Source organism: Ursus americanus, chromosome 30, assembly GCF_024610735.1.
Source record: "Ursus americanus isolate L20-20 chromosome 30, mUrsAme1.1.p, whole genome shotgun sequence".
Taxonomy (NCBI): Eukaryota; Metazoa; Chordata; class Mammalia; order Carnivora; family Ursidae; genus Ursus; species Ursus americanus.
In genome coordinates this window covers 19,022,736-19,050,130 of record NC_142156.1, presented here as the reverse complement: position 1 = coordinate 19,050,130, position 27,395 = coordinate 19,022,736, and the positions used below count along the sequence as shown (strand labels likewise).

The following is a 27,395-nucleotide window of genomic DNA, read 5'->3' as shown; positions in this document are numbered from 1 at the left end:
AACACCAAAATTTTCTCCTCCCAAGACCTCAGTTTCTTTATGTGTAAAATTAGGAGGCTGTAGTGGTTAACATCAGCCCTTAGGTTTCTTCTAACTAGAATGGTCACAAATTCCAAAGGAGGATGATGAGTTCACAGGCTCCTGGATCTCAAGAGACTTCTAGATAGCTGGGGAGACTGAGCAATTGTACCCCAAATTGTGTTTCCGGAAGAGCACAGCTTGGCCCACCTGCATGCCTAGGGTCTTCCTGGCAGTTGGTGCAAAGGGGTCACGTGAAGGGTCATGATGCTCTGGCCCTACTGCTTTTGAGGATTCCTTCCTTGTGTGTACTAAGCCAGTCCTGACAGGGCCTTTGCACATGCTTGTCTTGCTGCATTGGACTTCCTACAGGAATGGTGGCTGGTTCCTCCTTTCTCATCCTTTAGATCTCCTTAGCTCTCCACATCTGAGTGTGCCATCTTTTATTATCGCTAAGGTTCTTCTCTATTCTCTTATTTCAGCATCCATGTCCTTCTTCGCACTCTCCCAATTTGTAGTCTTTTTACTTGTTTGCTTCCCTTGTCAGTCTGTTGGCTCTACCGGGCAGAGGTCCTTCCTGTTCAGAACTGTACACCCAAAGCTTAGACCCCACAGAACGTCTCAATATTTGTTCAACGAATGACTTGGCAGCTCCACCATTCCGAGGAACCGAAGGCATCTAAAGTTGCTTCGCCATAAAATGCCTTTTTGGGACTCCCCAGGCTGGGCTTAGGCTGCAGTAACTTCTTCCCCATTGCCTGATTTCTTTGGATCTAGACATTTCTTTTCCTTCAAGAAAAAAGCTCTATGTCATCACAATGCCTTCTGTGCTCTAGTGACATCATTACTGCTTCTCGCTGCGTCACAAATCCATCCGCAGCTCCTTTCTTTCCCGCTAGAAGCCCCCAACCTTCCCGGAGGCAGCTCCGCGTCGCGTCTCGCCCAGGGCCCAGCCTGCTACGTCACGTCCGCCCGCCCGCGCGGTGATGACGTCATGCTCCAGAGCTGGCGTCACGTGCCCCCCCCCGCCGGGGGGCGGGCCTTGAGGGCGGTGCTTCCGGTCGGCGGAGCCTGGCGGCCCGAGCGGCAGCGGCGGCGGCTGAGACGCGGGGATGGCGGGCGCCGGGAGCGAAGCCCGGTTTGCCGGGCTGTCGCTGGTGCAGCTCAACGAGCTGCTGGAGGACGAGGGGCAGCTGACGGAGATGGTGCAGAAGATGGAAGAGGTGAGCCGGGCGAGGGCGCGCGGCGGCGGGGCCTCGAGGAGGGGCGTTGCGGGGTCGGGGGCCCGCGGCGGGCTGGAGGTGGCCCGAGGCAGGGGCGATCGCGGTGCCTCAAGTTGGTTGAGGGAACTGCAACGAGGAGTGGGGGGGTTTGAGACGGGCTGGGGTGAGGGGACGGCGCTGGGGCTGAGCGTGGGGGAAAGCGCCCTGAGATTGGGGCTCGAGTGCTGATTGGGTTCCAGGCGAGGCTTTGAGGCGCCGAGGCTGGGAAAGAAGCCGGGATTGGAGAGCCTGGAACGGGCATTTGGGGACTCGGGAGGCTGTGGCTGGGTCTGGTGGGACGAGGAGGGAATTAGGGGGATGAGACTGGGTTGGAGAAGGTAGAGGGGAGTGCGGTGGAGGATCAGGGGTGACTGAAACCGCACAGAGGGGGCTGAGGGCTGGGTCTGGGCAGGGGTTGGGGGTCTTGAGGGGAGGGTTGAGATGCAGGCGGACTGAGACAGTAATTGGGGTCTGCTAATAGGTTTTCAGGGGCTGAAATAGGAGTTTTAGGATTACCGTTTCTAAGGTTTTTGGGGGCCGAGGTTCTGTAGCTGAGTCTGGACGGTAGTTCTGAGGATGGACTTTAGAATTGGGCAGGGTCTCTGAGGTTGTGGGAGGCACGAGGCCACGGACTTAGCCAGGTTAAGATTTGAGGGGTCCGTGTATCTAAAAGAGTTCCCAAGAGTGTTGGAGGGGCCCTGTGGGGTCTGCCTTCATGTGGAAGTGGCCCAGGCAGGACCTAGGTGGTTCTTCTTGGTCTGGTTGGGGAGGGGGGGGAAGCAGGAATCCCTTTCTCCATAAAGTTGCCCCCCTTCGGTGAAAGAAGGGAATATGGGAATCTACTATGGTGGCTTTGCCCCAGCGTCCTACCCTGCTGGGGCCAGTGAGAGTTCCTGAAGCTATTTTTTTGGGAGAAGATAAACCAGGGGTTGGGGGTTGAGAGCCAATTCCCACCTCTTTGATAGTCGAGGTCCTGCCCAGCCTCTGGAAGGCATATGGCCACCCTGTTTCTGGTTATCTCACAGCATCTCTTGTGGCATGGTTTGCTCTCCGGGGTAACTGGCTTCACACTTGATTTGAACTGTGTAGGTCTCTCCTTTTCCCAGCCTTTTTGGACTCTTTCTCTGAATGTCCCACCCTCCCAGTCTGGGTCTCCCCCAGGCAGGTGGACCCAAGGCTGGTCCCAGCTCTCCCCAGCCCATTTACCGCTCCTACTTCTTTGTCTCCCAAGTCTGAGCCTTCCCACGCCTACAGGGCTGAGCCTCTCACCCAGAAGCCTGAGTGGGGGCTTTTGGCTTTCTTTCCGAAGAGGGATTGTTCAACACTGAGCCAGCTTCCTTAAAAGGGGGCTTGTATGGAGGTTGCACATTCAAAATCACTGGAAAACCCTCAACAGATTATTGTCCTGAGCTACAGAGAGGCCACTGTAGTGAGATGGTATCAGTCTCTCCATTAATACACCCCTTGTATTCACGGGCTTTGTAACTTGGCACCTAGAACGTTGCTCCGAGATGCAGTTTCCCTCATTTATGGTCTCCATGTGGCACTTTCCATTTTAGAGAATAATAAGTGACAAAATCCATCTTTCTTGACTGAAAGAGTTTCACATCTCTAAAGAAATAAAATCTTTGCTTAGTTTCTCTGCTTTTCAGTTGCTGGGAGACCTTTTGTTGTATGTCAGCAGGCATCTTTCTAGTTTAATAATAAAATGGCAGGTGTATTTTTCTAATGTGTAATATCACCAACAAGTTATTTTGCTGTGTGACTATTCTGTTTCAGTAAGAACAGAATACTGTATTTATATTGGTGTAGTTAGGTTGATTATTTTCTACCTTAATAGAAATAAACTGCCTTTTAGTGGAGGGAAGATTGTGGAAAGAGCCAAGTAATTCTCCTGACTCTGAGGCTGTTAGGGACGGCATTGCTTGTTTCCTCTACCCAAGAAACTGGTGATTATTACATAAAGGGAAAGGCAAATTAGTCTAGCAGAACTTTTTTGATTGCTTTTTTTTTTTTCCTAGTAAAGGTGACCATCGTCCCAGAGTATCCTATACAAATACTGAGGACCCACCAACTGCACTTGATTAGACCACATAATTCAAGTTTACTTAGCAGTGGTTTGTTCTTCAGAGTGTAGTGCTTTTAAAACAAGGAAACTGATCCGGAAGACCGGAATACTTTAGCCAAGCAGCTCACCTAGCTACACTCACACTTAGCAAATCCTGTTCCCCTGGTCACACGTGGCATGTTTCTGTAGGAATGGGTATGACATGAATAACTAAAATTTTGACTCAGCTGTTAATGTTATGCATTGGTTTATTGGCTTATTTCGGGGTGGCTGTGAGACACAGAAGAAAATATTCTGTGAACTGTCCTCTCTTGACTGAAGGGAATATGCAGACTTTGGAATCAAATACTCCAGGCTGGACTTGGCCACTTCCCAGCTGTGTGATTTCAGGCAAGTTAATCCACCTCTCTGAGCCTCTGTTGGAGAACTCTAATATAATAGAGTTGACGTGGAGATTATGTGAGATAGTCACCTTAAGACAGCATGTAGTTAGTGCTCAATAAAGAGTAATTGCAGTTACTAATAATCAGCTAATTCATTGTTTTTTAGAGGGTACTGACAGCCATTAATAGCAGATCATCCTGACAAGTTAATAGGGTCTTATTTCAAGAACGTTAAGTAATTTTTTAATTTGCCACTGGCTTAAGAAACATTTTACCTTTCTATGGTCAAAACGATTATGTATCTCATTAGGTCTAGGATGAGACTGTAAATGGAACAGGTCCTTTCCAGCATAGAATTTCTTAATCTGGACCAAAGGCTTTTTGTTTCTTTTCTCTTTTTTTTAATTGGCAGAAGGAAGTGTTTTAAATTGTAGAGTAAGACTTCTTCAAGCCTGAGGGGATATTTTGTGGCGACTGGAAAGCGTGGCTAGGTTTTGAAGGCATTCGCTGTTAGGTTTGAGTACAGCCGTGCGTTATCCTTCGCTTACATTGTTTTAATTGTGGTGTGTGAGCTGTTAGCGCAGCTCGAGACATTAAAACCATGTTGGAGCTGTAGGCGGTCTCATCTTCCGTGCCTGTGTGTTTATCTTTTCCTGTTCCTCCTGTCCATTATGCAGTTCCCTAAATGTAGTACTATCCCCAGTGATCTTTGCTCTTTCCTTTCCTGTGGCCTGACGTTTCATATGCACACATTTTATTTTTATTTAAAGTTATTTTTACATGGCAGTGGAATGTGCCTTTCTCTCCGTCCACATTAACCCCATTGGACTTACAGGGCACTCCCTTAAAAGGAACTGTCGCTTCGGGGATTAGGCAGCTAAACCGCAGCTCCTGGGTCACGTCTCCCAGTGCGCTGTCCGAGGAAATGTTGGCTGGTGGTGTTAACTAATAATTCCACCTAACTAAGGTTCAAATTCAAGATCTGTTCCTTTGGCAAGTGAAAATCCCCATGTGCAAAAGCGCTGAGGGTCTGAAAAACAGATTGTTTTGTGGAAAGAGTCTGGTGGGGAGAAGCTGTTTCCCTAGGGCGTGTTCTGGTGTGCAGTGTGTGGGGCTGCAAGCTGCTGCGTGAATCATAATGGCTCATTGAAATGGACTGACCTCGCTTTAAACCCAGGCACTGTTTCCTCAACGCGGCCTGAGCGCTGGTGGGACTGGTTTTTGGAAGTTAAGATTTAAACTCTTGGAGTGTCTGCTACTGGAGTTTGTTTCTGTTCACGTTGTGCAGTCATTGTGTGTACAAAGGCTTCAACTTCTGTGTTTGAGTCTTGTCTTCCGTGGGCTTACTATTTTAACTCGTTAGTAAAAAATTACTGTGCCTGCGAGTATTTTCTGAAATCCAGTTTTTTTAAAGGAGGCATTAAGATTTTGTGGAGGGGCGCCTGGGTGGCTCAGTTGGTTAAGGTCTGCCTTTGGCTCCGGTCATGATCCCAGGGTCCTGGGACTGAGCCCCAGGTTGGCTCCCTGCTCAGCGGGGAGCCTGCGTCTCCCTCTCCCTTTGCCCCTCCCCGCCACTTGTACGTACGCGCTCTCTCTCTTCCTCAAATGAATCTTAAAAAAAAAAAAAAAAAAAAAGATTTTGTGGAAAGGGACGCTTGGCTGGCCCAATCAGTGGAGCATATGACTTTTGATCTTGGGGTCGTGAGTTCAAGCCGCGAGTTGGGTGTAGAGTTTACCAAAAAGAAAAAAAAAAAAAAAAGATTTCGTGGAAAGAATAGCTCGGAGTTGTGTGACCTTGCTTCAGTTGCTTAAACTCTCTGCTTCGGTTCTTGCACTGTAGAGTGAGGGTAGGAACCATGCTGGTTTTGTGAGGCCCAGTGGAATAGCTGATGAAGGCAGTACTTGGCACAGGGGGGCTTCTGTAGAGGCTCGCCCCCTTAAGAGATTTTCAGAATTGTTAGACTGGCTGGTTAGGTGAAATCTGATCACTTGTGTAAATGCTCTCTACTTCTTTGGCATAGATAAAAAGTGCAGTGGGTGTGGTATAGTGCAGAACTGACTTTTGATACTAGCTCTGCGACCTTTGGCAAGTACTGTCTTCCCGAGCGGAGTTTCCTCATTGAAAATAAAGGGGATGACAACAGTAACCTACTTCATTGGGTGGGTGGGTGGATTAGAGGAGTCCATGAGATGCTCAGTGTGGTACCTAGCACAGGGAGCACTCAGGAGATTGTTAGCCGCTGTTACTGCTAAAATGAAAAGGCTTCACATCCTTGCTGCCATTTCAGGCAGATTCCACTTCAGTTCCACAGCTGTGGGACACTAACTGCGTGCAAGGCGTTTTAAGGATGGAAGCATGAATAGGCCATAATGCCCGTATTATAATTTGGGGGAGAAACCAAGTACACAGATATTTACAATGCAAGAGAGAGTAAGAGTTAGGGAGCTTCAGTTTGGGAAGACGAACGTAATGAGGATGGATGGTGGTGGTGGTGGTTGCCCAACAGTGTGGATGTACTTAAAAGTGGCCCTTGAAAATGGCTAAAATGGCGTATTTTATATTTTATCACAATTTTTTAAAAAGAGAGACTAAAAAGAAGGGCCACTTGTGAATTGTAAATGATATTGCAGGTCAGATGAAGAGGCGCTCTGGCTAGAATAGTTAGATTCCTAGTGCAAGAGGAGGACTTCGATAGGTGGTTAAGATTCAAGAAAAGAAATGATCAAATACAATAATACCTCTGAGAGGGTCTAGAATAATGTGAGAGAGCATCTGTGCACCTGCCACCCAGCTTAGGAAGTAAACACTGTCAACCCAGTGAAAAGCTCTCTTTGTGCTCCATCCTGAGCATGACCCCTACTCCAGCCCCAGCCACGGCCTTGAATTAGATATTTATTTCTCTAAGTAGGGTTTTGAGAGAGAAACATGGGGAATCAGGAGGAAGTGACAGCAAGAGCACAGGCCCAGAGCAGGAAAGCACGGGACAGGCTTTGTGAGTGGTGAGTTACCATCTCCTTTGCCAGATCAGATCTGCCCGTGCGTAGGGAAATGACAGGAACGAAGGCCAGCGGGGGCAGAGTGCCAGCGAGTGAGTGGAAGGCGGGTAAGCTGGTAGCAGTGAGTTTCCATGACTTTGTGGAGCAGAAGAGCAATATGGTCAGAAGAACACTTTAGGAGGTTAACTTGGCAGCAGAGTGTATGGGCTGGGTGAGTGCACGAAGGTTCAGGAAAGGCCAGGGTGGAAGTGGAAGTTCGGGTAAGAAGAAACCAGGGTCTGAGCTGGGTTCTGGGGGAGGGGATTCCAACCTCACCAGCCTTGCCTTCCGCGTGCTCCCCTACCTCCTCGGTCACAGACACACGGTCTCTTCACTCCTTTGTATACGTGTAGCGCTTGTCACACGTTTTGTAAGTCACATTTACTTCCTTGTGTTCCCGGCTGGTCTGGGGACTCTGTTTTGTCCTGTGTGTCTTTGTGTCCTTGGCATGTAGGTGCTGCTGGGTGAGTGGAGCTAACTGGCTGCCGGTGGAAATGAGAAAGAGTGGGGGAGGGGAGAGGGCTCCCTGAGACCCTGCCAGCCTGAGAGTGCGGGGCAGGGAGGACCGTTCCGTGGCGCCTCCGGCAGCAGTTGGAAGTACAGCTCTAGAGCTCAGGAACAGTCAGCCGAGATACAGATTTGGGGGCGCACTTCTGTCGGGAAGAATCTCAAGGTTTGAAAGGCCACCAGGAATAACTAGCCGCCTGGGAGAAGCACAGGGAGAAACGAGTCTGGTGTTTTACAGACAGGCCGACATCCTGTTACGGTGCTTGTACCGACTGTATCAGACTAGTCGAAAGAGGAACCTGGAAGGAGACCGAACTGTTTGACCTCATCTGTCAAGCAGAACTGACGTGCTCTTGAGCTAAGCCAACTTTCTTGTTCGTAGACGACCCTGGTTCAATCTCATGACTGTTCAACTTGACGATGGTGTGAAAGCAACACGCATTCGGTAGGAAGCGTACTTGGAATTTTGAATTTGTCTAGTGGCGGGCTCAGGATCCACGGTCCCATCCTCTCCCGTGACGCTGGGCAGCGGCTGCAGTTCCCTGTCAGCCACGCGATCACGAGGGTCAACAGCCGGTACGCCGACCGCCACCTGCACCCACATGGCCGTTCTGTTTGTCACTCTCAGTGCAGTAATCAGGAAATTACATGAGATAGCCTATTTGTAGGCTTTGTGTGGGGGCGCCTGTTTGTTGGTAGAGCACGTGACTCTTGGTCTCAGGGTCATGAGTTCAAGCCTCATGCTGGGCATGGAGCCTACTTACGATATAAAAAAAATAATAAGATGTTTTTTAAAAAAATAGCCTTTGTGGTAGATGGTTTTGCGCAACCGGAGGCTCACGTCAGTGCTCTGAGCACAGTTAAGGTGGGCTTGGGTGAGCTCTGGTGTTCGCTAGGTGTATTAAATACATTTTTGACTTAACGTTATTTTTTATGATGGGTTTATCGGGATGTGACGCCATTGTAAATTAAGGAAGATCTGTATTTGGCTTTTGTCACGGTATTTGTGGCAGAATGCTGCCGTGGGCATTATGCCAAATACGCAGTGCGGGGTTTTCTGTAACGACTGCGTGTCAGCCACTGTTCACATGTATAATCACGGACTCTGTGAACGTGCTGAGGCAAGAGTTGGTTTATTTCCTCCCTCTGCTATGTGGGTTTTTCAGATTCCGTCATTATTAGGGAAAACTGTCTTACCTAGTGGTAAAAAGGCAGAGGAAAGTAGTGTGTAGAATTGGTTCCTAGGGAAGAATGAAAGAGGTAGCGATAGCTTTGTTGTCGTAGGTTACGTTGCAGTGTGTCAAGAGAAAGCTTTTGAAAGCATTTCTTGTGGAATTATGAGGAATATTGTTCATTACTCTGCCAAAGAGTTGAGTGAAAAGCAGATATTTGAATAGCTTGTTACATTACAAGCAGTGTCATAGTTAATGTTTCTTTCAAATCAGAGCTTTCATTATCACCAACGGTGGTGCCACCAAGAGTGGCACCTCGAGGTTCTATTCGTGTCCGTTGCCCGGTGCCTGGGTTGGCAGAGGGACAGGGTAAGCGCTAATTAATGCTTGCCGTCAGACAGCAGCTTTCATTAGTGTGAACACAGCTGAGGCCGAGCCCGTTTATTCATTACTCAGCCTTATGGAGCACCCTGGGGATGGGAAGCCACGAAGCCACGTCGTTTTCCTCTCAGGATTGCGCAGGTATACAGAGGTCAGTTTTCACAAACATCGGGTGTGTGAAACAGTAGTGATGGGTTCACCAGTGGGAGGGGACCCAGCAGGCCTTTGTGGGGCGAGGGGGAGAGCCACAGAGAATGTTTCCTGGAGGAGAGGACTCTTGAGCTGTGGTTCAAAGGAAGAGGTAACCAGGTAACGAGGGAGGAGGCCTTCCAGGCATGGGGGTGGACAGCCGGAACGGACACAGAGGAAGAGCCTAGAGAGGGGTGCACAACAGGAATATTCCAGCCTTGTGGAGGGACCTGGACGGGCATGGCTGGGGAAGAGGCCAGAGATGCAGGCGGGGTCAGATGGCTCGATCTTCTCCGCAGAGGGAGCCATGGGAGTGCTACGGTCACGGTTGTGACTTAATGGATGGTTCAGGCAGCCCGGGTGGGAGGGTGGTGGGTGGATTTGAAGGGGGTAAGACGGGAAAGTGGGGAGATCAGCTGGAAGGCTGAAAGATGGTTGATAGCAAAGACCTTTGGGGCAGCCAGAATCACTTGAGGGCTCATACCAGGCTCCTCACGGGGCCTGGGAGTCTTGTTTTGTACCCGATTCCAGTAGGAACACACTTGGTCGTATGGTTTGTCTGTCAGTGGCAGATTTTTGAAGGATATAGGGAAAAAATTAACAGAGCCAGTAACACCATCCAGAAATAAATGATAGAGAGGAGGCAAAAGTTATAAAAAGCCTCACCAAAAAATATAAGGTCAGCTCTTAAGCATAGTGGTTAAAGATGGGATTTGGGTTGCTAGGAAACCCTGGGCACCGTTACCCTTCCTAAATGTCCGTTCCCTCATCTTTAAAACGGACGCATTACACCAGCGGCCTTACGAGTCCTCAGGAGGATTAACCACGAGGGTGTGTGTGAGCCGCTGAGCAGGGGGCTGTGGCAGGAGTAAGTGTCCAGTAGATGGAAGCCGTGTCCGTTTAGTAAGGTGCTGGGGCTCTTTGCTTCAGGGTAGCATCTCCCTTAGCCATCCTTGGGGCCCTAATTCTGTGCGTGTCAGGGTGGATACATGAAAAGGAATTCCATGGTAAATAGATTTGGGAAACCAGTGTTCAGAGGTTTTGGTTTTGCTTTGCGTTGTTTGGGACTTACTGCTAGGGTGTGTGGTGAAGCGCCAGAGGGCCAGACGTTGCGGCATTTCCCAGGCTTACGTGATCGTGGACCTCGTGGGACTGCTTCCCTGGGGCATGCTTTGGCAAGTGCTCATTTAGGGGGTCAGTGTGCCATCTGCTTCCAGCGCCCATGGCTACTGCCGTTTCACACATGGTATGTAGTTCCTTGATATCCATGGTGCCAGCTCTGTGTCCTCAGTGGCTGGCCTGCTTTCACGTACTCTTTTGAAGAATGTAGGGAGTATGTGGTACTTTATTTTGAGTATATAGTATTTCAAACTTCTGATTCCAGTTGATCAAATCTTTAAAAATATTTTTTGGGGGCGCCTGGGTGGCTCAGTCGTTAAGCGTCTGCCTTCAGCTCAGGGCGTGATCCCGGTGCTGCTTCCTCTCCCACTCCCCCTGCTTGTGTTCCCTCTCTCGCTGGCTGTCTCTGTCAAATAAATAAATAAAATCTTAAAAAAAAATTTTTTGTGTGTGTTTATTATAGAAAAATTTAAAAATGCAGAAAATTATAAAGAAGAAAAACATAATCACATGTAATACCACCACCCAGAGAGAAATACCGTTAACATTTTGTATGTTTTTTTTTTTTTTTGGTATGTTTTGGGTTTTGTTTTTTGTGTTTTTTCCTGGTTTTCTCCCACTGGGATCATTCTGTAGAGAGAGGTTTTTATTTGGGTGTGTGGGTGTGTGTGTGGGTGTTAACCTAAAGTTATACTCTGGGCATTTTCTTATTTTTATATCTTTTTTTTCTTTTTCATCATTTTTTTAAGTACCCAATGTGGGGCTTGAACTCATGACCCTGAGGTCACAACTTACATGCTCTACCAACTGAGACAGCCAGGTGTCCCCATTTTCTTATTTTTTATCAGAATATTATTACATGACAGTGTTTTTGTTTTTTGTTTTTTTGGTTTTTTCTTTAAAGATTTTATTTGAGGGCACCTGGATGGCTCAGTTGGTTAAGCATCTGCCTTCAGCTCAGGTCATGATCCCGGGGTCCTGGAATCGAGTCCCACGTTGGGCTCCTTGCTTAGTAGGGAGCCTGCTTCTCCCTCTCCCTTTGCCTGCCGCTCCCCTTGCTTGTTCTCTCTCTGTGTCAAATAAATAAAATCTTTTTTTTTTAAATAAAGATTTTATTTGAGAGCAAGAATGAGAGAGAGCGCACGCGCACGCGATCCCAGGACCCTGAGATCATGACTTGAGCAGAAGTTAGATGCTTAACCGACTGAGCCTCCAGGTGCCCCATGACAGTGTGTTTAATGGCTGCATATATTTGATCATGTGGGTATGTCCTGATTTATGTGACCCATTCCCTTATTGGATATTTAGGTGCCTTTTTTTGCTATCATGTATTGTGATTAACATCTTTGAACATAAATCTGTTAAATATCAATTTAAAAAAAAATGATTAAATCTTAAGTAGGCAGTTTTTTTAGTTAGAACATCAAATTCCCTACATCAGATAAAATTGCAGGTATTTTTTATGAAGTTTAAGTAGAATAATTTCGAGGTAACTGATTCTTCTTTGACTAATCCCTTTCTCTACCCCTGGACTAAAAAAATCCCACTACTAGGGGTGCCTGGGTAGCACAGTCGTTAGGCATCTGCCTTCGGCTCAGGGCGTGATCCCGGCGTTCTGGGATCGAGCCCCACATCGGGCTCCACCACTGGGAGCCTGCTTCTTCCTCTCCCACTCCCCCTGCTTGTGTTCCCTCTCTCGCTGGCTGTCTCTCTCTCTGTCAAATAAATAAATAAATAAATAAATCTTTAAAAAAAAAAATCCCACTATTAGAATAGCATTTTCTCATACTGAATAGAAGAATAATTTCAGTCATGTGAGAGTAAGTTTTATCCACTAAACTGAATTCTTGACTCGGGTGTTGGAAAGTTTATGTCATCATGTATTTTAAATGTAAAAGCAAAATTGTCAAAAGATGTAGTTTTAATACACATAATCCAGGATCCACCTGGTTTGGCATTTTCTTATTTGCACCTGTGTAAAGACTATCCCAGAAAATTCTCACACATTCATTTCTTGTAAATTGTGGTTAAAAAGAAATAGAGAAGAGGGGAAAAAAAACCTTCAGTTCTTACTAAACAAATAATTGCTTTGGTGGTTTGTCCTGGCCAGAAGCTGCTAATAAGAAAAGCAGAATTTATAGGGCGCATGGGTGGCTCAGTTGGTTAAGCATCTGCCTTCTGTTCAGGTCATGATCCTGGGGTCCTGGAATCAAATTCTGCATCGGGCTCCTTGCTCAGCAGGGAGCCTGCTTCTCCCTCTGCCTGCTGCTCCCCCTCCTTGTGCTCTTTCTCTGTCTCTGTCAAATAAATCTTAAAAAAAAGGAAAAAAGCAGAATTTAGAAGTAGTCTTCCATAAGCTCTTTCTTTTGAGGAAGGGAGGAGTTATCTGGATTTAAAATTACAGTAGAAGCTATCAATTGACCTCCCTCCACTTGACCAGTGTTCCAGTAATTGGCATTTCCCACCATCAGATATAGTGATTGATGCCCAACCCCCCCCCCCCCCGCCACAGTGATCAAGATCGGGTATCTGGACATTTCTGCCCCCACACTGCAGTTGTACACTTACAGAGAGTCGAGGACCTGTCCATTCTGGTTTTCTTACAGTAATTAACTTATTTTGTTAAATACTGTGGCAGCTGATGAGCCATGAGTGAAAAGACAAGGAGAGAAAATGAAGCTGAGGCTTTGAAGTTAGTAGAGGGTGGTGCTCGAGAAACTTGCGAATGAATTCGGTGTGGACCAGGCTGCAGGAGGACGGGATTCCAGGATCCTGCACTCCTCTCTCACATCCAGTCTTCAAACCCTCCACATTGAAGGGTGTGGTCTGGAGGAAAAGAACTTCTGGAACTGGAGCTAGTGGACCCTTTCTCTAGGAAAAGGCCTTTGCCTTAGATGAAGAAATGGACAGATGTATATCTTTAAAATTTTGTGTGTTTAGTGATTTACGACTTTAACCAAACTGCTCAGCTGTCCAGCAGCTAATTGGTTCGGGTAACATGGACTGAGGGCTTCTTGATGGCTTTTCTGGCTCGCCAGCCAACATTGCCTTTAGGAGACAGGGACAAAGGCAGTTAACGCTGTGGTCAGTTTGGGTGTTCCTGTTGTGTTCGTCCCTCCCCCCAGAGTACTCAGGAATTATAAGGTCAGTGACACTAGGAATGTAACATTTTCTAGCCCGTGACAAGTTTTCAGAACCAGTCACACCTATTATTATATTTCTGTCTTATTGACATCATCATCCATGTAAGTCCAGGAAGTAGGGAGATCCCCCACCCCTGTGCGTGTTGGGGTGTAAGGCTTCTAGGAAAACAAAAGCACCCTGGTATGTTGAACCTGCCAGAACTAGACAGCTAATTCTTCTCTGGGACGGGTCCATTTATTTTCAGACCTAGCTGCCTGCATTTCTAATGTTAGTTGCACTTAAAGTGAATAACATGCTAATTTCTAAGGTGTGAGCCAGCTCCGTATGGAAGGGACCATTCCAGTCTCTGTCCCGTTGCCTGCTGCTTTCCTGGGGCAGCAGGTTTCATCTCAACAAGGATTTTAACATCTTCGATCAAAAGTAGCAGTCTTTATTAATCTGATGTGCTCGCTCTGTCGAGTGGGCTGTTTCGGTGGATCAGCAGATAAGCAGCCGGTAAATTTTCTCTCCCGAGTAGGCTGTAGCCTTGGAGATGGTTTCACACAACCCACGAGGCGGCTGTATTTTAGGACAGTTTCATAATGTTCTACAGTTCTTTCACTGTATTTTTGAGTTTTCAGACCTTTAATTTTGTTAACACGTTAAACAGTCCAACTCTGGAACTGTTAAGTTTTTTCATTTTGGATTGAATTAAGCCACGTTTGCAGGACACCTCGGTATCGTGGGCTTGGATCACAGGCTCCACTGAAAGCCTGAATTGAGTTGGAAGATAGAGGAGTTTGTCACTGGCAAGGTGTGCACTGAATGGGAGATGAATTTGGGCTTTCTAGTAACCTAAGCTTTAACAGTAAAGCCCACACTCAAATTGCATGTGATCTTGGTGATACTTACCCTAAGATTAATTGGTGAGCTAGAGCAAGTGTAGTTCAATAAACGGAGAGATTAACCTGGCTGAACGCATGCCAGCCTCTTGGTCACCTGATCCGTAAGCCTGCTGTATGTAGAGTCTTAACGCAACCTGACGTTTTCTACTGGTAGGAAGGTACAAAAGCTGAGATTTATTCCTCGTCTTTATATTATGGATAGCTTTCAATTTCATTTTATCTGGAGAGGAAAATATACAAATCAAAAAGAATTTCCCAGCAAAAGGAGCCAGTATTTTTGCGAGAAGGGCTGGTCCAGATTGGGAGTAACGAATGTACACACGGGTCTGGGACACCTTGTTCTGCTAGAGAGCAGGGAAGCTGTCCAACCCGTGGGGTGTGTCAGCTGGAGACCCAGCTGGAAGTGTCTCCCACTGGCCGTGGGCAATTTGAGCATCAGGAAGATTACTAATGGCAATTAATTGAAACCTATAAAAAATACAAATCCATTACTTAATAATGATGTCCCCCCCAAAAAGCTTATTAGTCACGATCAGAGGTTGCTTGATCATTAACTTAGTCTTCTGAAAGTTGGTTTAAGGCTGGGGGGAGATTGCGGTGGAAATAAACAGTCATCCTGCTTTTCCTATATAAATGATTTCAGATGGTCAGCCAGACGAGGCAGAAGCTCATTACAAGAGTAATCGAAGCCAACATATGTATAAGTTGAAAGCAGAGAATAATTGTTAATTTTAGTGTGATTATGGCATTATAGTTGTAAAGTTCTTCCCTCTTAAAGAGACATACTAATGTATGCATGCTAGGATGTCTGAGATATGCTTTAAAATACTTGAGAAAAAAAAAGTCGGGAGGAGGGCACCTAGGTGGCTCAGTTGGTTAAGTGTCTGCCTTTGGTTCAGGTCATGATCTCAGGGTCCTGGGATCGAGCCCCGCATCTGGCTCCTTGCTCAGTGCGGAGTATGCTCCCTCTCCCTCTGCTGCTCCCCCTGCGTGTGCTCTCTCTCTTTCTCTCTGTCAAGTAAGTAAAATCTTAAAAAAAAAAAAAAAATGTGGGGAGTACCTCAGGGAAGCAGGGGGTGGGCAAATGTCACTAATTGTCAAAACCTGGACAAGGTACACAGATTCGTTATACTCTTCTCTCTGCTTTCCCTTTGTGTTTGAAAATACCCTCAATAGGGCACCTGGGTGGCTCAGTCTTTAAGTGTCTGCCTTGGGCTCAGGTCGTGATCCCAAGCTCCTGGGATCGAGCCCTGCGGTGGGCTCCTTGCTCAGTGGAGAGCCTGCTTCCCCCTTTCCTTCCAGCTCGTGCTCTCTCTCTCGCTGTCTCTGTCTCTCTCTTTTAAATAAATAAAATCTTAAACTCAATAAAAAGGTAAATAAAAGATATAAACAGAAATTTGGATGGGTGAATCCTGGAACTTGAAAACAGAGAAATGAGAGTAGATCAGTTCTGTGCAGTGGTTGCAGGTGCTGCGGCGTCATGCGGGGCGCAATCCTCTAGGAAATGCACTTGGGAGACAGAAATCCTGACTCTTGACCTCATGCCTCCGTAGTTACGGGCACTCCGGACTCTGCTGCTCTCTCACACCTCCCTGAGACTGGATTTCTCTCCTGGGTGAAATGGGGGCAAATCTGTGTGCCCTTCACAGAGAGGATTAAATGCATAACGAGAAGGTGGCACAGTGCCAGGCATGCAGTAAGTGCTCAATAAATGTTAGCAAATGCTGCTGAAACATGTAGGGTAGGGACAGGAGTGACGTTTTTACATCACCAGTAACTTCAGTCTTTAAGTTCATGTCTATCTGGATTTTTGTTCTTTTTCTCTCTTGAGCCATTTAATTTATTTGAGGAGCAAGTGCAGTCTGGGTTGAGGGCTGCAGTGCGAAGGGCCTGGCACCCCCTGGAGTTGGGCAGTGTCCTGCTCGCAGGGCCTGCCCACACTCGGGGTGGTGAGGACTGTTCTGGTCTTTGGCTCCCAGAACCTAGCGACAGAGGTGCTTCCTTAGTATTTCTTGGATGAATGAATGAATGAATGAATGAATGAATGAATGAATGCACGCACCAACCCACCACTGTGTTATGAGCTAACTTGAGGTCCTGAAGTTTGTGGGTGTTTTTTTAAATACGGTCCTGTCGTGCCGTCGCTCGCCCATTGTGCCCTGAGCTCCCGGCAGGAGGGGGCTCAGTTTCCACTGCAGAGGCAGGAGTTGGCTGAAGCCGGCTCCCGTCCGCTGGGTCTCCGTGTGTGCTCCGTGTGCGGGTGTCCCTGCAGTGATGGGGAGTCTCAGAGCAGTCGCTGTCGTCATCCTGAGATTCTCCTCGTACATTCCACTTCCAAACCCCTGTAGGCGGTGGAAACGTCTGGTTTGGAAAACATCCACCGCGAGCTCACTCCCACCTGGCACCAGCTGGCAGGGCGCAGGCAGTGTCCATCGCTGTGCCTCCCGTTGGTGACCGTTGCACGTGTCACCCAGAGGGCGGTTTGTATCTGTTTTCTTCCACACCAGCTTTATTTTCGACTACACTTCCCCAGCCCGAATTCAGACAAGGGCACGCGTGTGAGGTGGTGTGGGCACGTGCGTGCTACGCGACCTTCATATGTTAACGCAAACGTCGCGAGAGGGAAAGGGGTCCTCACGTTTCTGCCTGGACGAACATGTTGACAGTATTTTTTTCTTTTTCGTGGGTGTGGGTGTGTGGTTGATGGTCCTGTATTTTGATTTGTTATTGAAGCGCAGTTGACCTGTGATGTCATATGCGTTCCAGGTGAACCACGTGTGATCGGACAGTTGTGTAGATGACTCAGTGGCCACCTTGGTACGTGCGGTCCCCATCTGTCACCTTCCCACGTTGTTACAGTATCGCCGTGTTCTCTGTGCCGCGCTCTCCATCTCCGTGACAGATTCGTAACTGGAAGTCCGTACCTCCTGATACCCTTCACCTGTGTCACCCTTTTCTGAAACACGTTACTTTTCTAGAGCCTCTGCTCTTCTGGTTCTAATACTAACAGGTTGTATTAAAAGATAATGCTCTTGTAAACTCCTGTGTGCTGGTAGTGAATCAAGCACCATGTACCAGGAGAAAGAGGAAAGTTTAAAAAAACTCATTCAGAGGTTGCTGCTGTTAACTTGAGTGGACATCATTAGGCTGCTCGTGGAGGGGGGAGGGGCAGAAAGAACTAGAGAATTGGGGCGCTGCCCCACATTGTACAGGCCTGCGTCTCGTTTTTCTCCGGTTATGAGCAGAGAAGGAAACTGAAGTGGAGTACGTGTTTAAAAATGTTTCCTTACCACAGTGAGGCTGTTTCCTGAAAGAATTTCTCTATGGTTAAGAAAAAGGATCATGAGAACAATCAAGAGGTCAGTACACGGTTTCCAGTCTCAGGTAGCTGTAGGCCCTGTGCCGTGCTCCTAAACTGTGGTGGCCCCTGACGCGTTCTCAGGGTCACGGCACGGATCCAGTCACAGACGCCGAGGCTGGAGTCGGTCCTACGGGAGGTGGAGAGCTGGGCCGTGTGTCGCGCACACGAGCGGGCTAACGATATTCGCTCAAGTTAACAGCAGCAACCTCTGGCTGCCCCTTGGACCTCGCTGGGTGTACTGGGCGCTGTCCCCACGGAGAGGGGCCCGTGCCAGCCAGCTCGCCTTTGCTTTGCATAGGATAGCACAAGACTGGCTGTTTCCTCCCCATTTCTAATTGGAGCAATGGAAGGGAATATTGTTACAGAGGAAAGAGTCTTTTTCTGCGTCTCATGCAGCATCCCGGGTGTGTTCTGGGCTCATCGGGGTGTTGGAATAGCTTTATCAGATGCTTGAGCCGCTCCGCACTCAGCACACTGTCCTGGCCTCGTCCCCTGGAGAGTGCCGCGGGTGTGCTGTGGGCGGTCACTTAGAACATAGCACCGTTTACTCACGTGAAAACATCTGAATACCCAGAGGATATGAAAAATGACATTTTTTGATGACTGTCAGTTGTAGTTTTATTTGGCCCTTGCTGGCTGGGGGCTAAGCCAGCCTTTGCGTCCTGTGCAACAGACCACACTTTGATCATAGCCTGTGCTGCTTTGTGCTTCTCTCTTCTAGGACTTTCTTTTTTTTTTTTAAGATTTTATTTATTTATGTGACAGACAGCGAGAGAGGGAACACAGAAGGGGAGTGGGAGAGGAAGAAGCAGGCTCCCAGCAGAGGAGCCCGATGTGGGGCTCGATCCCGGAACGCCGGGATCACGCCCTGAGCCGAAGGCAGACACTTAACGACTGCGCCACCCAGGCGCCCCTCTCTTCTAGGACTTTCTGACACGCAGGAGACGTGATTTTGACCTGATTTAGACACTACGAGAATAAGATTTCTTTGTAGATGTGTTTTACACAGAGACCAGAGCAGTGGTGCTTAGCTGGGCCTGTGCCTGGGCCTCCTGGAGGGTTTGGCTGATGCAGGGTTGGTCTGAGCGAACCAGCACCCCTTCCCTCAGGTGATCGTAAGATCCAGCCGCCAGGGAGAAGCACTGCTGGAGAGCAGTCCAGCGGCGTGCTAGAATTAGGGGCTTCGGGATGCCAGTGCCTTTCCGTGGTCCCTACGGAGATCTTTGCTCACAGACATGCCTCTGCTGAAGATGGGAATCCTGCTTCCAGAATTAGCCTTAGATCCAATGTGAGATGCCCCCCCCCCCCCCGCCGACTCCATCTCAGAGGACTTTATCAAGGGAGCGTGTCTGCATAAAGGATTCGGAGCATTTGTTGCTTGACCTACACAGCTTTTCCCCCCTTCCTCATTATGTGGTCCATCTTACTTGCTGGACCTGGCCACAGTGACTGGCTTTTGGGGAGGGGTCTCTGATTCAGTCAGCAGATCCTTACTGAGTGATCCCCGCTGGGTGCTTGGCACACCAAGATTGTGCCGATGGTAGAATTCCTATGGGGGAGACCGTGAGCAGGGAGACAAACCCCCTGCTTCTGATTGCAGCCCCTGGCAGCGGAGACATGGGTGCCCCCCCCCCCCATGAGAAGGAGCCCGTGGGAAGAGCAGACCTGAGCTCCAGAGGCGGTGCAGGGAAGGGCTGGGGGTGGGCGCTCTTGGAAGTTCCCATGGTGGGCAGGTGGGGACCAGGGCCCCCGGCACCCCAGCGATGAGGGTGTGCTAAAGTCCCTTCCATTTATGATGACTGAGTTTAGGTGACCATAGGAGTCTGGGCCTAACTCAGGGCCCAGTAAATGTTTCTTGAACACAGACTTAAGACTGAGTCAGAATCCTGGAGTGCAGGGAGCCGGGGGCCTGACTGGCCTTGAACACCTGCGTCAGAGGACACTGGCGTGCTGGGGGGTGGGGCGTAGAGAAACTCCTCGGCGGTTTCTTGCTCTGTAGTTAAACTTTAAACGTTGAGGTACTTGTAGATTCACAAGCGGTTGTAAGGAGGACAGACCCTGCGTGTCCCTCACCGCCCCCCGCCCGGGGAACCCCTTGTGGAAATCTGCCCCACCCTCACAGCCGGGGCATTGACCCCGGTCAGGATGGGGGAGCGCGGGGCGTCCGTCCCCGTGAGCCTCCTTCCCGAGGCCCTTCCCCGGCCACTCACCTGTCTCCGTTTCTGTGACTGTCGTTTCAAGTGTTGTACACACGGGACCCCCGAGTGTGTGACCCTTGGGCCGGCTCTCTCCACTCAGCGTCATTCCCTGAGTCTCATCCGAGATGCCACGCGTGTCGGCCGTGGTTCTTCGAGACGGGGAGCTGGGCGGTGGCTGTGACGGGCGAGGCCGCCTGGAACGTTCGCGTCCAGGGCTTTGTGCGAACCTAGGTTTTCATTTCCCCCGGGTGCGTGCCCAGGAGGACGGTTTCTGGGTCGCATGGTAGTTTCATGTTTAGTTTTAAAAGAAGTTGCTGAACTGTGCTCCCGAGTGGACCGTGCGAAGTATGTTTGTTTGGTCTTTGAAATGGCTTCACAATAGAAGGAAAGACTCCTGTGCCCTCGGAGCTCGGGATACAACGCACAGGGCGGGGGAGCTGCTGGGGGGGCCCTTCCGGAGCTCTGCACTGCCAGGAGCCCCGTTTACGTGAGGGCCCCGAATTCTCCCTGCTGGCTAAAAGCCGCGAGAGAGGAGAGCCTTCTGCTCTCGGTTCGTGGTGCTGAGCTAGGGGCTCCATCTTCTATCTTAATTTGTATCCTTCATGTAAATTCCATTTTGAGGCGAGCCTCCTCTTTGGGGCCCTGGGCCCAGCTCCGGGTGTGGAAGATACAGACCATGTGTCTGCCGTAGGGAGCCCCCCGCCTGAGGCCAGAGCTGCTGTGTTCTCTCGCTTCCCCGGGACGGGCTCGTGACCGGGTGCGCGCATGCGGTGGGGGCGCGGGTGCGGGCTGCGCCGGGAGCCGGGCTGGCCCCCTGGGTGGGCCTGGCCAGAGCAGAGGCAGCGCAGTGGGAAATCTGCACCCAGACCCTCAGAGGAAGGAAGTCATGGCGAAAATAGCCTGGGTGGGTGGCAGCAAATATCAAGGGAAAACTGGCGTCAGGTTGCGGGAAAGCTACGAGAAAACAGCACAACGGGGCAGGACCGTGCGCTGTGGAGGCTTCAGGTCCACACAGTGAGGTGGCTGTGGACAGGCTGTGGTGGCAGAGGCCTGACACTAGCTAGTACGGGTGGTGTCCCATGTGTTTGGGTTTTGGGGTTTTCCATGTTAAGTTTTGTTAGGAATTCTTTACCTTGTCTTCAGACCTGTCCATTTTCCCCCTCACCCTTGTGGTCTGGGCACTGGCTCTTTTGTCCCCCCCAAATAACGCCTGGTGGGCAGGTCAGCCCCCTGGCCCCAGCTTTGGATCTGGATCTGGGAGGACTCCCGCCTTCCCCTCAGTCGAGGAGGAGCGAGAGGTGGGCGTGGGAGAGAGAGCAGGGTCACTGTAAACGGAATTCATTCCCAGGGGGTGTCAGGCTTTTGTGTTTGATCTCTAAGCCTGATGATTGAGCCTGAATTGACATCATGCCAACTGGTTCTCCGCTGCAAACTTCCTCTGGAGCAGCAGAAACTGGTTTTGAACAAATCTAGCCCGAAGTCTTTCCAGCTGTTGATTCCTGCAAGCACAGTGGGGTCGTAAGGGATCCCAGCCACAGCTCGCGAAGCAAAGAGCCTGGAGAAGTCACAAGACAAAGCCTGTCTGCAAATCGTTGGAAAGGAAGTGGCTTTGCTCTTTAAGAACAGGGAGCTGTGTCCAAACTAGGAACCCAGGGGGGCTGGAGTCTGGGCGGGGAGTGGCCCTCATGTGGTCTCAGCCGTGGTCTCTGCTGGGGACCAGCCCAACGGAAGCAGATGTGGCTGCTCTGGGGGGCGGGGCTCGGGAGCCTCGGGGGACTGGTCTGGAACTAACACCCGTTGGTTCTCATCATCCTGTTGTTCCTTGCAGACGCAGAATGTTCAGCTCAGCAAAGAAATGACGCTCGCCAGCAACCGGAGCCTGGCAGAAGGGAACCTTCTGTACCAGCCCCAACTGGACTCCCTGAAAGCGCGTTTGACCCAAAAATACCAGGAACTCCAGGTTCTCTTTGAAGCCTATCAGATAAAGAAGACCAAATTAGGTAACTTTGCCAGGGTGATCCTTCAGGAATAGAGTTGAGGGAAGGGCACATTTTCAAGCTGTTGGGCTACCGGGAGAGAAGTAGTATTATGGAAAAATTTCAGATTGAGACACTGGTTAATGCCACAAAGAAAAAGTTTATATACAGAATCATTCCACCTATTTAGAGAGGAGACTTAACCACTTTTTAAACAAAATTTTACCTTCTCCAGCCTAGAAAAGTAATTTTCTGAATCATGAGATTTAACAAACGTCTCCTCCTGTGGAGTTAGGCCCTCAGAGTCAGTGCTGAGAAATACTCCTCGTGGGGACGTTTCATTGTAACGCCACGCTTAGATTTACCGTCATTACGAAGAGCTGTAGGAACTGAGTCTTGAGTCCTGAGTGCTCTGCGTGGCTTTGGAGGGGGCTGCGGTGAAGAAAAGGTTAAAAGCCTTGCCCTTCAGTGAGGTGGACAGGAGGTCTGCTATCCGGACTCCCTCTCCGGTGTGCGTCCCTGCAGTGAAGGCTCGGGAAGGCCTGCCCAGCCAGAGGAGTGCTTTCCTGGCTGGGAGCACGTGCGTTGTAACATAAATTGGTAAAAATCACCTTGGGAAGAGTTGTGTGGCCAAACCCACCTGAAGGAAGCCTGTGCTCACTGATTCAACCAGTCTGCCCCGGGTGTGCCCCCGGCAGACGCTCGCGGCTGTCCACAGACAGGCCCAAGAATGTTCATGGGGGCATTATTTGTAACAGCTGAGTTGGGAGACCATCTAAATGTCCACATACAGCATGTGGCGTCCCTGAGTTCTGGTCTCTGCACAGTGGACATTGAGGGAAACGAGGGGCTCTCAGGTTCCCGGCGTGGGCTGGAAGGAGCCAGCACAGAGCGCACCCTGTGTGATGCCCTCTTGTGAAGTGCCCAGCCAGGCAGGATGTGGGCATCGGGGCCGCCTCGAGGGCGGTCTCCAGGAGCGGGCCTGGAGCCTTTGAGACTGTTCTGTATTCTGATCTGGGGGGGAGGTTATACACTTGTAAAAATTGAGGTCCCAGGCTTAAATTACGCCTACTTGATATAGTTACCACTCAGAAATACAAAGGAAATCTGCGTGGGGTGGTTCGTGTTACGTCATGTGTTGGGTGACAGCCCTCTGTAGGACCGACAGTGACATGGGGTGTGGGATGCATGGTGCAGCCCCCAGTCTGTCCCCTGTTTTGTCCTGTGTGCTCTTTCCTCTCCTGGATTCTAAGGCCTTGACTTTCAGCTTCCTGGGAAGCCAACTATTTACCTTTCCAGTTAAAGCGCGCCCTTCTCTGAAAGGAGGATGGCACGGAGTCTGGGGGGGCATGTCGTTCTGAGGGGCTGGGGCCCGGATGCCCCCTTCTCTCCTCATGCCTCTTGCTTCTTCCAGATAAGCAGTCTAGCAGCGCTTCCTTGGAGACCCTGCTGGCGCTCCTGCAGGCAGAAGGGGCCAAGATCGAGGAGGACACCGAGGTAAAGCCAGCCCGCGTAGGTGCAGTGCCCCAGGCCGCAACTCCCGGGGTCTGGGCCGCTTTGGGAGCCCGTGGGCCAGTCCCTCCGCAGCCGGGAGGCTGTAACGGGTCTGACGCTCAAGCGACCAGTGCGCATCGTGGCGCGAGTCCGTGCCGGTCCCGGGGCCGCCCGTGGCCGATGTACCATCTTCTGAACCAGCGGGGGGAGGGCAGAGCCTGTGAGATGTGGCCCGTGGAGCACTCGAGGTTAGAGCCTCACTAAGGCGTACGGCCCTGAGTCAGGGTCCAAGGTTGCACAGTTGTAGCAAGCTGAGGTGGGCGGCGGCCGCACGTTTCCAAGTTAGCCCCTGTGCTCGAATTCACCCACGGGCTTGGGTGGGGGCCCTGGTGGGCATGAGCTTGTCTCCATCCTACTGACCCTGTACAGGGCATGTCTGTCAGGGTGCAGCCGGTGGAAGGAAGGAAACGGACTGCAGCTGGCTTGGTGAGCGGGTGGGAAGTGGGTACGGTGGTTTCTTCTGGCCTTGAAGCCCAGCAGGTCAGGGCTGCCGAGAGGCCTGCTTCCTCTACGGTGGGCTCCTCCTACGGCCTGCTGCCTCAGGCAGCTCGGGGGGTGCGGTGGGCAGCCAGGACCAGCTACCTCTTTCCCCTTCTCTCTGCTGGGGACTGGGGAGCCACCTCTGAGGTCAGCGGGGGCTGCAGTGGGCAGTGTGTGGCGGGTGGGGTAAGCAGGGGACGGGTGATGGAAGGAAGCTGGGTGTTGCCTCTCCCTGGGTGGTGAAGGGGGCTTCCTTCCCTAAGGGCTGGCCTGTCCCTCTAACCAGCTTTCTCCTACTTTCAGAACATGGCAGAGAAGTTTCTTGATGGAGAGCTTCCTCTGGACTCCTTCATCGATGTCTATCAGAGCCAGCGGAAACTGGCCCACACGCGAAGAGTGAAAATCGAGAAGCTCCAGGAGCTGGTGCTGAAGGGGCAGAGACTTCCACAGGCATCAGCGCCGGCCCCGCTGCTGCCCAGGGTGCCCGAGCCGGCGCCCGCTGCCCCCCTGCCCTACCCTACCTCGGAGGCCAGCGGGCCCCCCTCCATGCTACCTCGGCGCATCCCCCCGCCACCGCCCCCGGTGCCTGCAGGACGTTTGGCCACGCCATTTACTGCTGCCATGGGCTCAGGACAGGCCCTCCCGTACCCGGGATCCCAGTGCCCACCCCTGCCCCCCCGCGTGGGCCTGCCCCCCCCACAAGGATTCTCCGCACAGTTCGTGTCTCCGTACCCACCCGCTCTTCCCCAGAGACCCCCGCCCCGGCTGCCTCCACACCAGCCAGGCTTCATCCTGCAGTGAGCCGCCCCGTCCTTCCTGGGAGGCTGCACCTGCCGGCCGGGGCTCTGCACACACAGGCTTCAAGGAACAGGGTGCCGGTGCCCTGGGCCAGCGCAGCCATTTGATTTTAGAACTGTAGGTCAGCGGTAAGTAGCCGTAGGCCCCGGTTTTGTGCCCGGGGGTTGTGTGTGCAAGGCCTCGGCCTGGCATCCCCACGGTCACGTGGGTTTGTTTTCGGTATGATTTCTAAGTCTTGTAATGTTGATGGACTCCTTTAAGTTTGGGGGGAAACATCCCTCCCTTCCGCGTAGAACTGGGGTCCTCCCGTTGCAGCTTCACTTAATGAGCATGCTCCATTTCTGCTGTGTGTGCAGAAGACCGGGCGCGCGGCCTAGCCCACCGCGCCAGTCGGGGGGGGGGGGGTCAGGTGGGCCGGCCTCGAAGGTGCTTACTGAATCCGCGGGCAGGGGTTGCCAGTCACCCCCCTTCCCCCCAAACCTGGATGCTTCAAAGCCCCATGCAGTATTTGCGCCGGGCCCCGGCCAGCTGCAGAGGCTGGGCGCGGTGCAGCCAGGCCGGGGGACATGGGGCTGGGCTGGACCTTGCACGGCGAGGTCCCCAGCTGCTCCTCTCTCCCGCAGCGGGCCAGCCCCTGGCGGTTTCTACAAAGAAATACTCCCCTAATATTTTTACTATGTGTAATTTTCCTATTTTATATTGGCAAAGAAAACTTTTTGGACACAAGACCATTCAGGGAAACTTTATAAAAATGCACATATTGTTTTGAGCAGATTGAAGTACAGAAGTGAATGCCATGTCCTTTTTGACAAGCAGTGTGTAGTCACACCTGTGGGTGCCTGTGCTGTGCCTTAGTTTCCCCTGGTGCCAGTGAGGGGCAGGCGGAGGGGTCACTCTCACGAGCGGCTTCATGTTCCCAGAGGGGCTTGTGCATTGTTGCCAGCGGAAGCAGCCTGGCCCACCATGGACCGGGGTCCTCTTAGCCCCTCTGCTCTTCCTCTGCTGGGGCCTCCGGGCAGGAGGGGGACAGGACTCCAGCGGAGGTGCCAACAAACTCAGAAGCTCTAGCAACACCCCCAGCTCTTCCTGGCCCTTTAGGGTCTCACCTGCCCAGGTGACAGAACTGAGGCGGAGCCCCCGCCCGGGGTCTGTCCCAGCAGGCCAGGGGCGAGGCCGCCACGCTTTGTCTTCGGTTCCCCTGGGCGTGAACGCCCGTGTCCTGTTTGTAAAGCTGCCGATCAGGGGTGCCTGCCACATTCTGGGAATCTTCAGGTGGGTGTCCCCCTATCTCTTCGCCACCCATCGAGGTCAGGGGGTGCCTACAACCTGTACAGGGTGTAGCCAAACTTGTGAGCTCAGTGTGGATATGGGGAAGGGGCTGCCAGGCTGTCCTCGTCTCTTTCCAGGGCCGTGCCTGAGCCGGGGCTGTAAAGCTGGAGGACCCTTTTTAATAAATAGAGAATTAACAACGGTCCTGTCATTTCTTTACCTGGGGACGTTCATGGTGTGTTTGGCTCTAGCCGCTCAGTGATCAGAGTTCCAAGAGGGAAGCGGACTTGTCTGAAGTTGAAAAGGCACCCGAGACGGCTGAAGGGCTGCCTGGACCTGGGTCCCTGCGCTACCAGAGCCTTCCGTGTTGCCGCCCAGGTGCGCCCGGCCAGGAGTCAAGGGCAGAAAGGTGGGAGCGCGTGTGCACAGGGTGGGAGCTGCCCCCAGGGTCACCAGCGTAGACTGCACTGCTGAGGGAAACTCAGGCCCTTGTTGGCCGTTTCACATAATGATAGGATTGAATGGGTGAGATTTTGTTCTGGAGCCGACACCCCCCCCCCCCCCATGTTCCCAGGCGGAGTTGGGTGCTGCTTCCCTCTCGAGGCTGGGAGAGGGACCCTGCCTCCAGGGCTGCACCCCGCCAGCCCCCTAGCGCCCCCCCACCCCCTGGGGGCCTTGGCGCCCGGGAGGGACTTTCCTCACTGCGTCGGCCGGAACAGGAGCACCAGGACCGGCCCTGCGTTGGCTGCTGTCTCCTCGAGGTGGGCTGCCAGTCCCTGCCCGTCACCACTGCCTGCACGCAGGCGGGACGTGTGAGGGACACTGTGGGGGTGGCCCTGGGAGGAAGAGGAAGGCTTTTCCTAAGAAATCAGCTTTTTTGAGAATGTCTGATAGTTGCTTTTTCCCCAGCGGCTGCTCAGGAAGCTTCTAGCCACAGCTGTAGCCGCCTGTGGGGGCACTTGCTAGACGGGCCCGTGCATGGCAGCCACTCACCAGCCCGGCCTGGTCTGACCCTCGCCTCCCTCCTCTGGGCCCCTGCACTTGGGAGGTCAGGGAGGCACAGCGGTGGGCAGGTGCATAGAGATCAGACCCCGAGGCTCCCGGTTAAAGGCTTGCTCACGGAGGACTTAACGTCAAATCAAGCTAACATTTCTTTGGATCGAGTGAGTGTAGTCCACGCAGGGCAGCTCTCACTGGTTTGAACTTGGTGGAGCCTTGCATCTGCTGTAACGTCTTTTCTGAAGCTGTTTTCCCTTACAAATGAGAACCAGACACCCGCTCCAACGCCCCGTTTCCGGACAACCCCACCCACGCCTCCCAGCCAGCCTGGAGCGAGGCAGGGCCCACTTCACCCTTGTGGAAAGCTGGGTGCGGGGAGTGGGACTCATGTCTGAGGCCACATGTCTCTTTGACCCGCACGGTGTCTGTTCCACAAATGCTGGTGACCTGCAGGGGAAGGGGGCGCACGCTCTGTGGGCAGCGCACCAAGGCAAGCCTGCGTGGCCGGGAGCTGCCTGCACCCCTGGGGAAAGCGGGGGCCTGCACAGCCAGCTGTGCTCTTGGGAACCCAGAGGCTGGTCAGGTTCTCGGGGGGAA

General features: G+C 51.5%; 1 protein-coding gene across 1 annotated transcript; it reads left to right on the top strand.

Annotated features, from left to right (window-relative positions):
* Nucleotides 1–1,077: 1,077 nt before the first annotated feature.
* Nucleotides 1,078–26,357, top strand: VPS37B (VPS37B subunit of ESCRT-I). The gene is made up of 4 exons (XM_045778029.2): nt 1,078–1,241; nt 21,551–21,722; nt 23,113–23,195; nt 24,036–26,357. The coding sequence occupies exons 1-4, from the start codon at nt 1,131–1,133 to the stop codon at nt 24,531–24,533; spliced, it is 864 nt and encodes a 287-aa protein (XP_045633985.1). The 5' UTR covers nt 1,078–1,130; the 3' UTR covers nt 24,534–26,357.
* Nucleotides 26,358–27,395: the final 1,038 nt, after the last annotated feature.

Excerpts from the sequence above, each read along its gene's own strand:
- VPS37B (XM_045778029.2), top strand. The coding sequence starts at position 1,131 with ATGGCGGGCGCCGGGAGCGAAGCCCGGTTTGCCGGGCTGTCGCTGGTG. Across the intron at positions 1,242-21,550 it reads TGGTGCAGAAGATGGAAGAG|ACGCAGAATGTTCAGCTCAG; the intron begins GTGAGCCGGGCG and ends TGTTCCTTGCAG. Across the intron at positions 21,723-23,112 it reads GATAAAGAAGACCAAATTAG|ATAAGCAGTCTAGCAGCGCT; the intron begins GTAACTTTGCCA and ends TGCTTCTTCCAG.